This window comes from Mytilus galloprovincialis, chromosome 9 (assembly GCF_965363235.1).
Source record: "Mytilus galloprovincialis chromosome 9, xbMytGall1.hap1.1, whole genome shotgun sequence".
Classification (NCBI taxonomy): domain Eukaryota; kingdom Metazoa; phylum Mollusca; class Bivalvia; order Mytilida; family Mytilidae; genus Mytilus; species Mytilus galloprovincialis.
In genome coordinates, this window is record NC_134846.1 from 90699616 (window position 1) to 90716692 (window position 17077).

A 17077-nucleotide genomic window follows, 5' to 3' on the forward strand; every position below is an offset into this window, starting at 1 on the left:
AAGCTTTAAAAAGCAATGACTGGTCAAATGTAAAACAATGCAAAACAATAAACTAGAGGCTCTCAAGTGTGTTATCTATATCTATAATAATATTCAATATTACAATACAATATAGGTGAGCTTAAAATGTGTCCGGTGACCCGGCCAACCAACCAAGATGGCCACCATGGCTAAAAATGGAACATAGGGGTAAAATGAAGTTTTTGGCTTATAACTCGAAAACCAAAGCATTTAGAGCAAACTGACATGGGGTAAAATTGTTTATCAGGTCAAGATCTACCTGCCCTGAAATTTGCAGAAGAATCGGCCAACCCATTGTTGGGTTGCTGCCCCTAAATTGGTAATTTTAAGGAAATTTTACTGTTTTTGGTTATTATCTTGAATAGTATAGCACCATGTTGATTCTAGCGACACCACTTCAACATCAACAGTGCAAGAGTACTGCTTAAAATAAGTCAATGATATTTGGTGTGCTGTTGTACAAAATGGTTATGCATTGGCCGATCTTATTTCCATGGAGATTAGTTGGTCCTGTCCCCTCAGTCACTGCCATGGTATATTTACTTCAAAACTTTGCATAGTTTACATGTTAAAAGTTTGTGATTGAGTCAGTTCTAGGGGAACCACTTATGACATGTCAAATATATTTGGTATGCAGTTGTATTAGTATGTACATATCTTATTTCCAGTGAAATTAACTGTCCCTGTACGATCAGTCATGGTTCACTAACTCTAAATATTAGGCATTATTTACATGTTGAAAGTATTGCTATTCTGTATCTGCAGATATATATCTTCTGCTAAAAGAAGCACACTATCTGTTTTAATTTTAACATTTGCCTTTTACTATCATAATTACATACAGATGACACATTCCTGTCAAGGGTTTGTAGCAGTTTGTTCTTTTATTGTGCAGGTACACCACTGTCCCTGGCTTGAGTGCTAACAAAAATGTTTTATATTGCCACATTATATATGTGTCCGTCCTAAATGTTGAGTCTCTATTAGTATGTTAAAACTAAAAAATACCATTGCAAGAAACAACTGTTCAATACTCAAATTTATTTCTTTAAAAAATCTGTTTCTTTAAAATAAATACCTTAAAGTACAGATGTAACATAGTATTTGATCAGGCATACATGATGAAGTTTTTATATTTTAACAATGTCTTCTACAGGTCTTTTTTTATTTTACAAAAAGGAGATAGTAAACAGTATATTTAAATTTCTTCTGAAATTTATTCACTACGCTTTCTCTTTCACCTCTGTATGTCCTGTTTGCTGAATGATAATATTGATCCTCATACAAAACACAGCTTAATATTAAATTACTCCTTGTGCTTTCTCTCAATAGGTAATCATTTACAAAGCTCAAAATTATTCTAGCACTCTGTGTCTCTTGATGATTATTTTTCTTATGCCAACAGACTGTCAATAAGTATTTATAAAGCTTTTCATTCTCCTGTATAGGCAGGTCATGGTTTATTTCCTATATATGCCAGCAGACTATCATTTTGTACTGACAATCTATTTGGTATGGCTATTTATTCTCTTGTATAGACAGGTCATGGGTAACTGATCATTTTGTAGTACTATGCCTTTGTATTGTAACTTTCCAAAGCTCCTGAAAAAATAAATAATGACATTATTGTTAAAACTGAACATAACAAGAATGTGTCCAAAGTAAACGGATGCCCCACTCGCACTATCATTTTCCATGTTCAATGGACCGTGAAAACAGATAAAAAATATAATTAGGCATTAAAATTAGAAAGATAATATCATAGGGAACATGTGTACTAAGTTTCAAGTTGATTGGACTTCAGCTTCATCAAAAACTACCTTGACCAAAAACTTTAACCTGAAGCAGGACAGACGGACAGACGAACGGACGAACGAACGGACGCACAGACCAGAAAACATAATGCCCCTCTACTATCGTAGGTGGGGCATAAAAATTCAATAGCTCAATCATTATCATACATAGATATTTCACTATCTATCTAGAACCTAAAGATAATAAAACAACTTCTAGTAGTGGAAAACAACTAATAAGGACAAAATTGAACTCTAGATGCATTACTAAAAATAACAAATGGACAAGATTCACAAAACATGACTGTGTAATGTTTAAACAAATCTATGACCTTAACCTTTTATCTGGAATTCCATCCTCATTCACAACAAAATTTCTTATGGGTAATACTAATATGAGATACTTTACTCACAGTATTAAGATCTATTAAGGGTTAACAGCAGGTACAATCTGATTGATTAAGAAATAATTCAAGCCCCATTTCATTTTACCACGAGCGTTAGCGAGGAGTAAAATATCAGCCGTGGTAAAATCAGTGAAAATTCAAGCCCCAAAAGTTATTTCTATTCTATTAGGACAAATACAGCAATTCTTTTGGATCAAAGGGCTCTATATATAGCTAGGTGAAGGCAAATATTTGCCGTTCCCATAAATAAACGTACTATTAAATTGACATAAAGGAACGGATCAAACTGAATTAGTGACATGCTTAAACTATTTACAATAACATATTTAGATAGGTTAAATGATAAGTTTACTTACATATCTTATATGTATAAAAAAAATTGGTTTATAACACATTTTAGCATCGTTTGTTTACATTTTCTTGTTGTGATGATTATATTATGACATCATCATTCTATGATGTCGGGAAGCTCATTCATAAAAACATATGAAGTGGGAGAACGATCGGAACAGCCCAAATAATATATTCATATTTACCACGGGTGTGTACTCAAAGCCTTAGAAGGACGTCATATTAAAATCATGGTATAATATACTAACCCAGAGTGCACTGATGGATTTACAAACTGACTACTATATTACTACTAGCAAAGGTTGGAAGGATCATACTGGCCATAAAAAACTTGACAGTTATGGATATTTCAGTTGTCTCTAACATGACAAAGCTGCTCATGCATAGTGATATAAATATAGTATATGCCAAAACACTTGGGGTAAAATGTGAAAGCATAAAAACTACATCTTCTCATACATAGAACTTACTAGTTCTTTAGTCCTGTTATACTGGAAACATTGTGAAATTTCCTCTTCACATGATATGGTAAACTGAGCATGGTCAGACATGTCTTGTAACTGGGTCAAACATTCTCTGAAGTGCTGGTAAGCTGGACAAGCTATGTCTAAATCTTGTAATGTAAAAACATATCTAAAACAAAGAAGGAAAGAACAGTTGAATCACAAATCAGTAACAAATTACAATGTAATGAAACAATTAATTAAGATTGGTCAAATATACCATAATTACTCTAATTTCTCATCAGTTAAAAAGGGGAAAATTGTTAAATTCAGCAATGTGAAAAAAATGTGAATAACAAAATCATGTCAGTGACCAGATATGGAAAGTATGATAACTTATAAGTACAACATTGAATGTACAATACAACAATGTTTGTATTTTTATGTGATATCCTCTGGAACTTATGGTTCACCAGTGAAAGGTATGGACCAAGTAGAAAGAACAACACTAATGGTATCAATTATACTGCGCCAGGTGTATAAAGTGAGGGTACACTGAAAAATACAGAAAAACAAAAATTACCTTTTCTCTGTGGAAATGTACCAAGTATTTATGGATGTGTATACCATTAGACCATAAACAGTTCTGAATAAGGCGTCAGTAATGTTGTTATCATATATAACTGAAAAAGAAATAATGTGAAATTACTTTAATTTGTGGGTATCAATTTTCGTGGTTTGAGCAAAAGTTACATGTTCTTAAGTTCTTTAATTCGTGGATTTTAGTTTTCTAAAAAAAAATAGAGTTAAGAATTTAAACCACCAGATCTCGATTGAAGGAAATTGCATAGTAAACATTTAAATTGTTGCACCTGTGTTAATCATAGTGATAACAATAATTAGCCGGAGATCCAGTGATCAGCAGATTAAAGACCATCAAAGGTGTTAATTAGGTCATATTGAAGAAAACAGTTACATAAACAAATGCCAGAAATTGACTTAAAATTATAAATTCTTTTTTCTTATCAAAAGCAAGCCCACCATGAAATTCTTATTTTCCGTACGAGAATTATGAGAATATAAAATGAACACTTTATCATAGCAGTCATCATCACTGGAAATCTGAGTTTCATCGAACAACTATATTTTATATGAGAATTAAAAGGTCAAATGTTGTGCAATTTAGGTTTTTAAAGATTAAATGGGTACAATCCTGTCTGCTGTTGTAGTTCATAGTGCATTTGGTAAATCTGATGATTCAATGTATTCTCTAGATATTATCAATAGTCAAACCTACATGGGGATTTTTTCATGTCTTGATTTGGACAACAATTATTATATTTCGTTGGACAATTAAATTCTTGGATAAAGTCATCCAGGAATACCATGAAAATTGGTTCCCCACGAATAAAAGTACTTTCACAGTAGTAAAAAAAATTATTGCCAGATGTCCAACAATGTTTTATAAATGGCAATCCTTTTGAAAATAAACACAATATATTTGATACATTAGTAGCTTTCTTCTTGGACCTCACTTTTTTGGGGTAATCCACCAACATATAGATATTATAACTCAAAAATTATAATTTTATATTTTTGAAAGTTTTTCCATGAGTTTGTACATCCAATTACATAGTATAATTAGTTATTGAATTATGCCCACTTTCAAAAATTTAAAATTCTCCTTTGATCTAAAATAAAAGATCTTACCATCAGCTGATATAATAATGTCACAGGAATCAATGTCACTCTCTACTTCATGGTCCATCTTTAACTTTACTTCATCAGTTTTATCTACTAAAAACAATATGGAAAACTTTTGATTTTTTGAATCAATTCCTTTTGAAACATACAATCCTTTATTCTTAGATGCATTTTTTTATACACAGAGTACATTGTTTTTCATATACTTAAAAATAAACATTTGTATTTTCCTTTTTTTCATGAATGGTTTATTCTATTCTGATCCTGTAAATTAAAAGGGGAAAATTAAGTGATAAAGGGTTACTGTTTTTGCTAAACTAATCCGTAATTTATTGCATGAATAGATAAAAATTACCTAATTCAAGCTAAAAAATATTCTTCACCGTAAAACCATCTATTTCAAATTTGTATCCATTTATTCCCTTTTAAAACCCTCTTTACAATTCCAATATTCTAAATAACAGATTGAGATGTAAAAGAGGGACGAAAGATACCAAAGGGACAGTCAAACTCATAAATTTAAAACAAACTGACAACGCCATGGCCAATAATGAAAAAGACAAACAAACAACAGCACACACGACACAACATAGAAAACTTAAGAATAAACGACACGAACCCCACCACAAAACTAGGGGTGATCTCAGGTGCTCCGGAATGGTAAGCAGATCATGCTCCACATGTGGCACCCATCGTGTTGCTTATGTGATAACAAATCTGGTAAATTGTCTAATTTGGTAGGTCACATTCATGAAAGGGAAGGGGATTGTAGTTACGACGTAAACTGATCTGATATGATAATACTTATAATAGTTTTACCTGCAGTATACTTATTTTCAAACCAATCAAATTCTTCCACAGAAAAGTTTGTGACATCTTTTATATTGTTTTGATCCAGGTTGTGTTGTGCTAGTTCTTTAATGTCCTTCCCTATATCTGGAATTATAAATTGAAATTACAATGCATTAACTGTTTTGTAAATGTACTACGATGTATGTTTTAGAATGTAGAAAAATATTAATCAAAGAATATTATCTACAAAATTTCTCATCTTTTAAAATTTAAGCAATCAGCAATCAAATGACCTCTAGGAAAAAACCTTGAACCCTGTAATATATAATCAGGTGACTGACTCATATAAACTAAACCAGAAATACATATACACCTTAAAATCATTCAATACACCAACTATAGTTATATTGCTTATAGTTTTAAAGAACCAGGCTTAACTAAGAAAACTTAACATTGATCAATAAACCATGAAATGAGGTCAAGGAAAATGGACATTTGACAGACTGACACTTCACAACACAAGGCATCTATATACAAAGTATGTAACATGCAGGTCTCCCACCTTTTAAAATATACAGCTTTTTAGAAGTTAGCTTACACCGCTGCTTGATCACTATCCATATGTCAAGCTTTCTGCGACAAAAGTTGCAGGATTTTACAGATAAATACAAAGAACAATATTTGCCTAGAAATCTGATCACAATAAATGTTGTCTGAATTCACTTTGGGACATTTTTCATGAATCAAAATAGATTGGATGACAATTCCATTAAGGCAAATACCCACATTTTATTTCTTGTCTCTATTATAATATATTTCACCTGTAGATATTATATGATCAGCATACATAGCAGCAACAACACTAGTAAGACCAACACCAGCCCCTAAATCTAATATTCTCTTCCCTTGGAACTCTTCTTTGTGGGAAATAATAAAATCTGCCATCAACAAGCTTGCTAACCATATCTGTAAGAATTGAGTTAAATGTTAACAAAATGCTATCTAACCATTTCTTTAATAATGACTATTTGAGTGATTTACAGCTTGTGTAAGTAATCAGTCCTTGTCAATTGTTGAATGTCATATATGATTGTCTATTTCAAGTTAAGCATTGTTGGGCTACTGTCTTATCAACTCACCTCCCTATAATTAATATCAACTAGTAGGGTGTTTTAAAAAAATACACAACTGCTGAGATAGGTATATATTTTACTTTTCATACTAGAATAATTTAACTTAGATAAGGGGAGATAATTAAGTTTATGCCAAATCCCTGAAATTGTTTTCTAGACTATCTCAAATACCTTTCTGTTGTTGAAAACTGTACGTTAACCTCCAAAAGTCTTTTGGTTATTGGTGTTTTTTGGGTTGCTGTCTAATTGATTAGTAAACCCATAATTGTCTTTAATTTGTATATGTTTACCTGTTGCCCAACATTCCCCAAAGTGGTTTCCATTTTATGTGCTGAAAATAAAAGAGACTAGCATAGTCAATAACACTTTGTAGTCATACAGACTTTTCCTAATTCTAAATGAAAAGGTTAAATGATAATGAAAATTGGAATTATGCTCAATATTTTTGTCACATTAAAAGTTTAAATTCCATGATGTCTTCATGGTTTGCATAAGATTGGTTCTTATATATTGCAAAAAATAATCTAAAATACACAAATATTAAAAATTCAGTAAAATTACTGACTTAACAAACTTTTTAGTGCAACTTCCTTCTGGTAGGTGGAACAAATATATGTTTTAAATGCAATGCAATGTTTAAGATTAATTTCAGATAAGTAGTTTTACGTAAATGCATGAATTTAAGTTGGGTATCAGTGGATTTATATCTTACAACAAATACTAACAGGAACAGGTTAAGGAGGCTCGAGGGTACAAAAAATTCAGCAAAAATTTAAACACTTTTTTCATAACAAATTTTATCTATTACACTATTAGCTGTTACTTTATGATATGGTACAAAAATCATCCCAAAAAATTAATATGTTTTGGCCCCAGATGACTTTTAAAAGTTTTTATCATTGAAAAAGCTGCAAATTATCTCCCTTTGGGAAAAAAAGATGCCCTTTTTTTGCATAAAACTTGAAATATCTTTTTAACTCATCGCTGACCTACATTTTGTATTATTTTTTTTTTAATAAGCTGTACTTAAACTATTATAAAAGTTAAGTGATTTCTGTAATAAAGTTCTTTTTTTATTTCAATATTACCTTTTTTTCTTTTATTCGTTCAACAGAAAAAAATACCTTAACAAAAATGCATGCTACTTTCAAAGGCAGATTGTGAACTAAAATGAACAGTGACCCCATATTTTTAATTTTATTTTTCTATTAAAATAGGATAAAGTTTAGTTATAGAAAAAAGTGATATCCTATATTTAAAAAAAAAGACCCCTTAATAGTAATATAAAGACCTCCCTATAGCAAATTTTACATTTTTTTTCACAAAAAAAGCATTTTAAATTTTTATATTATAAATTGCATTAAAATGGTTTTTTTTACCAATTGTAATTACAGAAAGATCTTCTATTTTTCTCTTTCTTCTTTGTACTTCAACATCTCCATCAGAGTCTTTCTTCACTTTACAAACATCTTTATTTTTCTTCACTTCACAAATGTCTTTGTCTTTCTTCACTCCACAAACATCTTTATCTGTCTTCACTTCACCAATACATTTATCATCCTTATATATTTCTATTCCTCCAATATCTCTGTCCATTTCAGTATTATCTTTATCTTCTGTTCCATCTTTAGTTGTAACTTCAGCCTGTTTATCTATACCTTGTATCATATCAGTCAGTGAACCATTGACAAGTTTTGATCTATGTAAATTTCCATCTTCAGTTGTTTTTGCACTAACCTGTTTCTTTTTCTTTGTATATGGATCTTCAGAGTAGTAAAATCTAGAAACTATAACACAAATAAATTTGGTAGAGTTGAGTTCAGGTAAAAAAATCTAATTAAGGTTAAAGGTAGATTGACTGTATACAGCCATGATCTTAGATTGTAAAATAGCAGTACACAATCAGTCTAGTTCTTTGATAAAACTATGTCATAGATTCTGATGGTGAGATTACCACTTATGTTTTCATTTCGACGATTGAGCTCCCAAAAAAAATCAGTTTTTAGCAGTTAAATAGTGATTTGTGGAGTGTATTACTGAACTATATAGTGAATTTAGTATTTCTAGAGATAAACATTTCCACTGAAGTATAGATAATTACTGAAATTTGTACATTGAGAACTTTCTGTGAATTCGAAATAAGACGGAAATATGGAGGACCAAACTGGACATGACAGTCATCAAACACACAGAGAGGTAATAACAAATAGCATACAAATAGACAGTACTAAACACAAAAACAATCAAGAGCATGCAGGTGAAACACGTGAAAACACACTTAAAAGACCTAGATCTGAAAATGTACAAAATGATGATACTGAAAGAAAAAAACGAGTGAAAAAAGACTCAGAATTTCATGAACTTAAATCGTTGATGTACGATCTAGCCACCGAGGTGAAAAGCTTAAATGATAGAGTTTTTGAACGCATAGACGATTTAGAGAAAGACTTTGCCAAGAATATTGTTGAAAATATAACAAAAATGATTGACACTAAAATAAGCAAAGAGGTCAACAAAGTGAAGGACGAATTTAAAACAGAAGTAAATACTGTAAATAAAAGAATTGATGGCATTGTAAATAAACTGAGAGTTGACTTTTAAAATTTGAAAAGTGATGTTAATGAGCAAGTGAAACGCAAGGGTTATGCAGGAGCTGTAAGTAACAATCAATCGCGAAACGACACAAACATTGTTATCAAGATGCTAAGTGAAAGCGAGGCAGAGAAAACAGACCCTGCTATTACCAAAAATCGAGTATGCGCTATAATAAGAGATGGTCTGCGTATCCATGATGTGAAAGTTATTTCGGCTGAGAGGAAAGAAAGTAGAGGATGAAATCCTGGTGTAGTGGTAGCGACAGTAGAAACATCCGAACAGAAAGAGAAAATTATGAAAAACAAGATAAAGCTTAGACAGACACGGGAATATAACAGAGTGTACATAGAGGACGAACTTACGAGGGAAGCACAAGTAAATCAAACAAATATGATGGCGATTCTCAAGGGTATGGGACGAGACAAAGACTTTGTGTTTGTGAATGGGAAAATAAAGAACAAAGGAAACACACATCGACGTAATGAAACTGAACGTACACACGAACAATCAGAAAGAAATGATAGGAACGAATGGAGAACAGTACGTGGAAGGGACACTCGTGGTAGAGGAGGACGAGGCACGCGTCGCGGATATTAGGATTTACGGCTTGGTGTCTGGAACGTTCGTGGATGGTCAACACGCCAGAATGACAATGATAGTTTGAAAAAACTGATATTATATAACTTTGATTTTGATATTTTATGTCTATGTGAAACTTTTTTGAGGAGTAAAGAAAACCTTGAAATTGAAGGGTATAAATGTTTTTCTAGAAATAGAGATTCAAAAAATGTAAATTCCCGGAGAGGTCGGGTGGGGTAGCAGTATTAATAAAAAATGATGTTTTAAAAGATTTTAAGGTAGAGATTTTAAATGACGATATACAAGATATAATGTGGTTGAAATTTAGTAATAACGAAGATGTTTTTTGTATATGTATTTGTTACTTACCCCCTGGAAATTCTGTGTATAATGACTCTTTTTTATTTTTTACCAAATTACTAGAGCAGGTATATATGTATCAAAATATTGGTAAACTATATCTATGTGGTGACTTTAATGCTCGATGTGGTGATATGCAAGATTTTATTGAAGGTGTTGATGATGTGCAAATAAGAGATGTCATTGATGATGTTTTAAATAGAAATGGGGAAATGCTTATTGAATTTCTAGTAGATTGTAATTTATGTATGTTAAATGGTCGTATTGGTAAACAAGATTATACAAATATTTCCTCGAAAGGAAAATCAGTGGTAGATTATATTCTTACCCCACATGACCAAATAAATGATGTCATAGATTTCCAAGTTCATACAATGTCAAATATTATATCTCGATTCGATTTAGCTGGTTACGAATCTATTCCGGATCATTCATTGTTAGAATGCACGATATCAACATATGCCGAAAACACCGATACAGTTGAACAATTAATTGAAAATGAACGATTAAAAGCGCCGAGAAGGTTTAGATATGATGGTTTACGAAACGAACTTTTTTCAGATGAGCCTATGCAAAAACTTTTACAAGATACTATTTTAAGATTAGAACATGCTTTAGATCGGCGACGTGACGTTGATTCGGCCTTTACAGAACTTAAAAATTTATTGGTTACAGAAATTGAACTTACTTGTAAAGAACAAAAGCAAAATATTCCAAATAAACGTCATCATAAAAATAACCGAAAGCCATACTGGAATGAAGTGCTTCAAGATTTATGGGATAAAGCATGCAAGGCTGAAAAGGAATGGACGAGTTGCAAAACGAACAGTAAATCGACGCTACGCAGTATATACGTGCAAAGATGGAAAAACTTTGATACATTTAACAGGAAATCAAAACGTAGGTATCAAATAGAACAGCAAAACCAGTTACATTATCTCGAGGGACATAATACGAAAGATTTCTGGAAATCTATAGGGAAGCTAGGGCTAGCAAATGAACGTAAAACGCAACGTATATATCAGGTTCGAACGGAAAACGGTGAAATAACAAATGACACTGATATCGTGCTTGAAAGGTGGAAAACAGAGTATGAATCGGCATTCAATAGCGTCGACTCGTGCAATACTTATGATGATACGTTTCTAGCAGATATCAAAAACAAAGTGCGAAATGAAAACAACTACAGAAAAGATATCGATGTTAGTGGCTTAAACCTTGAAATTAGTAGAGAAGAAGTTAAGGATGCAGTGTATAAAGCAAAGCTAGGTAAAGCCATTGGTATAGACGAAATACCAAGTGAAATATTGCGGAATGAAAATTGCATTGACTTGTTACATAAACTAGTTAAATTCTGTTTTACCGAAGGACAAGTGCCGGAAGAATGGCTCACAAGTATAATTACTCCAATTCCGAAACCTAAAATGGATCCGTTGAACCCGTTAGAATACCGTCCCATTTCAATTATATCCATACCATGCAAAATATATGCAGATATATTAAATAAAAGACTTAATTTTTGGCTCGAACAAAATGACATTTTAGCGGAAGAACAAAACGGTTTCCGAAAAAACAGAAGTTGCTTAGATCATCTCTATGTGTTACAATCAATTATAAAGAACAGGAAACTTAAAAAGAAAGACACATTTGTTTGTTTCATAGATGCAAAGAGGGCATTTGACAATGTGAACCGTGATATGTTGTGGCATAAATTAATGAGTATAGGCATAAATGGGTTATTTCTAAAGGCTATACAATCTTTATATGATGCTACTAAAAGCGCAGTGAAACTAGGACATTATTTGACTGATATTTTTCCTGTTGATTTTGGTGTGAAACAAGGCTGTAAAATGTCGCCTTCATTATTTTCTATTTATGTGAATGACCTAGCTGAAGACATACGTGCTCTAAATATTAGTGTTGACATTGATGATTTGAATGTTTCAATTTTGCTATATGCTGATGATATTGCACTTATCGCCCCAGACGAAAAGAGTCTTCAAAATATGTTAAACTGTATTCATTCTTGGTGTATGAAATGGAGAATGACTTTAAATGAGACCAAAACCAAAATTATACATTTTCGTAACAAAAAGGCTCCGAGATCAGACTTCAATTTTAAATGTGGTGATATGCCTATTAGCTTTGACAATGCGTACAGATATTTAGGATTACATATAAACGAATTTATGGAACACAAATATACGATCCGAGAGATAACAAAATCTGCAAGCCGGGCGCTTTCTGCAGTATACACTAAATTTTTATCATGTGGAGGGATGTCATTTGATGTTTATACAAAACTTTATAAAACTCTTATTGAACTCGTGCTATTACATGGAGCCGGATTATGGGGACACAACAACTGGAGAGAAGTTCAAACAATTCAGAACAAGGCATGTAGACTTTTTATGGGTAGTTCATCAAATGCTTCAAATATAGCGGTTTTAGGTGATATGGGTTTTAAAACAACAAAATCAGCCGAACTGTTAGAAACGTACCGTCTATTTTTGAGAGTACGATATACGTATGACTATAGAATTACACACAAGGTCCATATGTGGGGTATGAATATTTCTCGATCGTGGGACAAGAAATGTTTTGCAATAGCTCATATAAAACTTGGTATATATGATATCATTGATAGCCAATATTCCAACAGACATAAAATGTATGATATTAAAACAAAATTGTATGAAATTGAAAAACAAGAATGGGTTGAAAAATTGTATCAAGATAGAAATGAACCAAATGGTAACAAGTTATGTACTTATAGACTTTATAAAAATGTATTAGAAACAAGTTCATATCTCAAAAATGTAAATGATAGACAACATACACGTATTTTATCTAATTTTAGAAGTGGGTCTCTACCTTTAGCTATAGAGACAGGTCGTTACACCAAGCCAAAAACTCTTCTTAATGACAGAAAATGTAAATATTGTACAGTTGATTGTGTAGAAGACGAAAAACATTTTTTAATGCATTGTGAATTTTATTCAGATCTGCGATATGGTCTATTTTTAAAAGCAAGTGCTATTAACCCAAATTTTTACGATTTTAATCATGACGACAAATTTATTTTTCTGATGTCACATGACTGTATACAACCCTTTTTAGCAAAATCCTTATATTTTATGTTTAATCGCAGAAAATATTGTGTATAACAGGTTGTTTTTTTGTTATTTTTAATGTAATTTAAAAGGTTATTTTTATTCATTTGTAATTAATGTTAGAATAAGTTTTAAAGCAAAAGTGTCTCATAAGTCAGTCATGGCTGGATACCGATATTTTAACTTCGATGTAAATTTTTATTTGTATTTTTATACTAATATTATGATGTATGATATTGTTCTGTATTGGTATGTGACACTATAATAAAATATTCTGTCTGTCTGTCTGTCTGTCTATATAAATTATTAGACAGATTGACAATGAAAGTGTATTTGAATAAACAATTGTTGATCTAATGCATTATTTGCATTGTTTGAACAAATACCAAATTTCGTTTGGTTTAAATCAATTTTCTAACTTTGTCATATGATGGGAGATAACTCTATCTGTAAATAAACTGTTATCACAGAGATATGTATCACCTTTTTGTAATTTTGATAATGCAAACTTGAAATGTTGAAATCAAAATAGCAATAACGTAACATCTTACACAAGTTATACAAACATTTAAAGCCAATGAACCATGACTGGGTTACATGGCTAAACAATCTCAATGTAAATGAGATAATGCTAATACAACTACATATCACATACCGTTGATTTATGTTATAAGTCGTTTCCAAATCTAAATACAAAACTTAACTTGTAAACTTGTAAACTATGTAAAAGTTTTAAAAGTCAATGAAGCATGAAGAGGGGGTGGGGCTATATAATCTCTGTGGAAACAATACTGGCAAATTTGCATACCAAATATAATTGATTTAACATTAAATTAGCAGTTCATCTTAAACTGATCTAATCACAAACTAATACATGTAAACTAAGATAGGTTTCAAAGTCATTAGACTATGACTGAGGGTCAAGGCCAAATATTATGCATGGAAATGAGATGTGCCAATGCTTATACAACTGAATACCAATTAACATTGGCCCACCACTAATGGTTTCCCTTGAACTGACCTAATAACAAATTAATACATAACTTACAAAAATTTTCAAAGTCAATAGACCATGACTAAGGGGGCGGAGCCAAATCATCTCCATGGAAATGAGATATGCCAATGCTTATACAACTGCATACTAAATATTATTGACCTACCACTTGTGGTTCCTCATAAACTGACCTAATCACAAACTAATACATGTAAAACAAGAATGTGTCCCAAGTACACGGATGCCCCACTTGCACTATCATTTTCTATGTTCAGTGGACCGTGAAATTGGGGTCAAAACTTTAATTTGGAATTAAAATTAGAAAGATCATATCATAGGGAACATGTGTACTAAGTTTCAAGTTGATTAGACTTCAACTTCTTCAAAAACTACCTTGACCAAAAACTTTAACCTGAAGCGAACGGACGCAAACGGACAAACGGACGCACAGACGGACGGATGCACAGACGGACGGACGAAAGGAGGCACAGACCAGAAAACATAATGCCCCTCTACTATCATAGGTGGGGCATAAAAAGGCAAATGTTTTGAAGCTTATAGACCATGGCTGAGGGAACAGGGCCAAATAATCTCCATGGAAATGAGATGTGCCAATGCTTATACAGCTGCATACCAAATATCATTGACCTACCACTTGACCTAATCAAAAACTTATACATTGTTGACACCGCCGCCAGCCTGAAACAGCATACCTATGTCTCGCTTTTTTACTCTGTCAAGGCGAGACAAAAAATGATCCACCTATATTTCATAATCAATATCAATATCAGTGACTGCACTTCATAGACGGTGTCATACAGCACTGTCATAAACAGTAAATGGATACACTTGTGCAAGGCATTTAACAAACAAGCAATGAATTTGAATCTTAATACAGAAATGCAAAAGTCTACATTAACCATAACCATTTTTAAATTCTGATGTTCAATCTTGATCAATGATATACTTATGATAGAAGCTTTGCTATTTTTTAATAAGGTAATACGAGCTAAATAAGGAGATACTTGTAAGTGCAAGATAGACAAATATAAATAATACTAGTATACTGCTGTCATCTTTGAACTGATAATTTTGTACCATCAGATGAACATTTAAAGGTACAATTTAATACCATCATCTTTGTTACTAACTAAATGATAACATAGATTTTTAAAATGTTCAACAATTGAATATGGAGTAGTAACTTACTATTGTAGCCTTTTGACTGGTTACTTTGGACCTGTAGATGTACATCTGAAAGTACTAACTCATCTTTCTGCATTATTAATCTTCATTGATCACATCAGGTTACTAAAATATAAACAAATATTGGTTGCTTTCACTGTTTTTTTTAGTTTTATTATGTAGGGGCAAAACACCTGTACCCAGGAAATCCACGAAAATTGGTATCCAAGGAATAATAATGAATCCACAGTATATATGTTTTATTACCAATTAAAATTATGTCATTACAGTCAAACTTTGAGCTATTTTGTCCAATGAATTATGATGTCTCGGAAGGATCATATTTTTTTTTGCTTTGAGGCTTTCCTGCGCAGGCGTAAACCCAGTTGAAATAGAACAACAGAATCAAAGCTCTTTGTTAGAGAAGGCGATAAATGCTTACTGTAATGTTTATTATAGAAACAAAAAAATAAAACGGCAATTTTCTTCTCAATTACGAAGTGTTTTATTTTAAAAACACCATTTGCATAAATTTTCAATTTATCTATTACATAATAATGCAGAACAATTAAATATCAAGTCGACGACATGGGTATCTATCAAGTTGGATGTAGAAAATGCATAATCTCCGATTTAAATAATTATTTTTACCACAGACGGAGAACATATCAATCTATTAGTTCAGTAATTTTTGTGTCTGCCCTTCCATTATGTGACTCAAGAAAAAATTCTAAAAAAATACAACTGACATATAAGGATCGTAATGGTGCTATGTGGATAAATTTATCGGTTTTCAAGAGCAAAATTGGCAGTGCGTCATCCATACAATGGCTTTAATTTCTACGATTGTAAAAATGAAATGGCGTAATGGGGAGATAATTTTGACGAAGTAGAATCCTCAGACTGTGTGGTGTCAAATCAAGTGTCAAAGCAAAAATATATATATATGTCTTTAAAGATACATATGTATCATAATTATTTGGACTACTATTTTTGTCTGTCGTAAAGAATGATAATGTTAAATACCATGACGCCAAACCAAATTTTAATTTCATCATACATGTTTAAACATATGACAACTTTATGACATTAATAAATATTATATATATAAATACATATAAATTACTTTACAGTCACATGTGTTAAAATCAACTACTTCAACCTCCAAATGCTGTAAAAACTTGGAAAGGGATCTTACATCACATCCTTTTTTGTTTTGGTTATTTTTCGGTTGAACATGCAAACATGACATCTGGGAACAGTATATCTAACGTTAATATGTTCCTGATGACATGTAGTTTATAAATTATTTGTTTACAGTGTTTTTCCGCTTGACAATTACGTTTCTATCCGGATTGTTTCTAAAACTAATATTCTCCGTCTGAATCATTGTGCGCTTTAAACAGTTGTAAAAGACGCTAATACAAGCGTTTATGAGAAACAGAATTTACACGTTTCCTCGAAGCAGACAACAAGAAAACTTTGCTTATATCGGTAATTTACTCTGATAATTTATCAGGTTGAAACAATTATAGGCATACTATAGATCTAATGAGCTTTTAACCGACAAACATGCCAGTTTGACATAGCATGATAAATAAATCTCT

General features: G+C 31.8%; 2 protein-coding genes across 8 annotated transcripts in view; one reads left to right on the forward strand and one right to left on the reverse strand.

The window, feature by feature from the left end:
• Positions 1-1042: 1042 nt before the first annotated feature.
• LOC143046334 (methyltransferase-like protein 22) overlaps positions 1043-17077 on the reverse strand; it is a 32921-nt gene continuing 16886 nt past the window's right edge. Inside the window, exons 1-10 of one of the 7 annotated variants that reach the window (XM_076219445.1) lie at positions 16789-16848; positions 15495-15596; positions 8024-8431; positions 6935-6975; positions 6333-6477; positions 5539-5655; positions 4726-4812; positions 3599-3698; positions 3043-3205; positions 1043-1623 (exon numbers count right to left, since the gene is read on the reverse strand). In XM_076219445.1, coding sequence (XP_076075560.1) covers positions 1579-1623; positions 3043-3205; positions 3599-3698; positions 4726-4812; positions 5539-5655; positions 6333-6477; positions 6935-6975; positions 8024-8431; positions 15495-15567 — 1179 coding nt within the window. In that variant the 5' untranslated portion in view covers positions 15568-15596; positions 16789-16848 and the 3' untranslated portion in view covers positions 1043-1578. Of the gene's footprint in view, positions 1624-3042; positions 3206-3598; positions 3699-4725; positions 4813-5538; positions 5656-6332; positions 6478-6934; positions 6976-8023; positions 8432-15494; positions 15597-16596; positions 16849-17077 lie in introns of those variants that run through there. The other 6 variants (XM_076219442.1, XM_076219447.1, XM_076219444.1 and 3 more) reach the window with 6 other exon arrangements.
• Positions 16833-17077, forward strand: part of LOC143046333 (solute carrier family 38 member 10-like) — a 113863-nt gene continuing 113618 nt past the window's right edge. The window contains exon 1 of the mRNA XM_076219440.1: positions 16833-16964. The gene's annotated coding sequence lies outside the window, so the exon portion shown is untranslated. The remainder of the gene's footprint in view (positions 16965-17077) is intronic.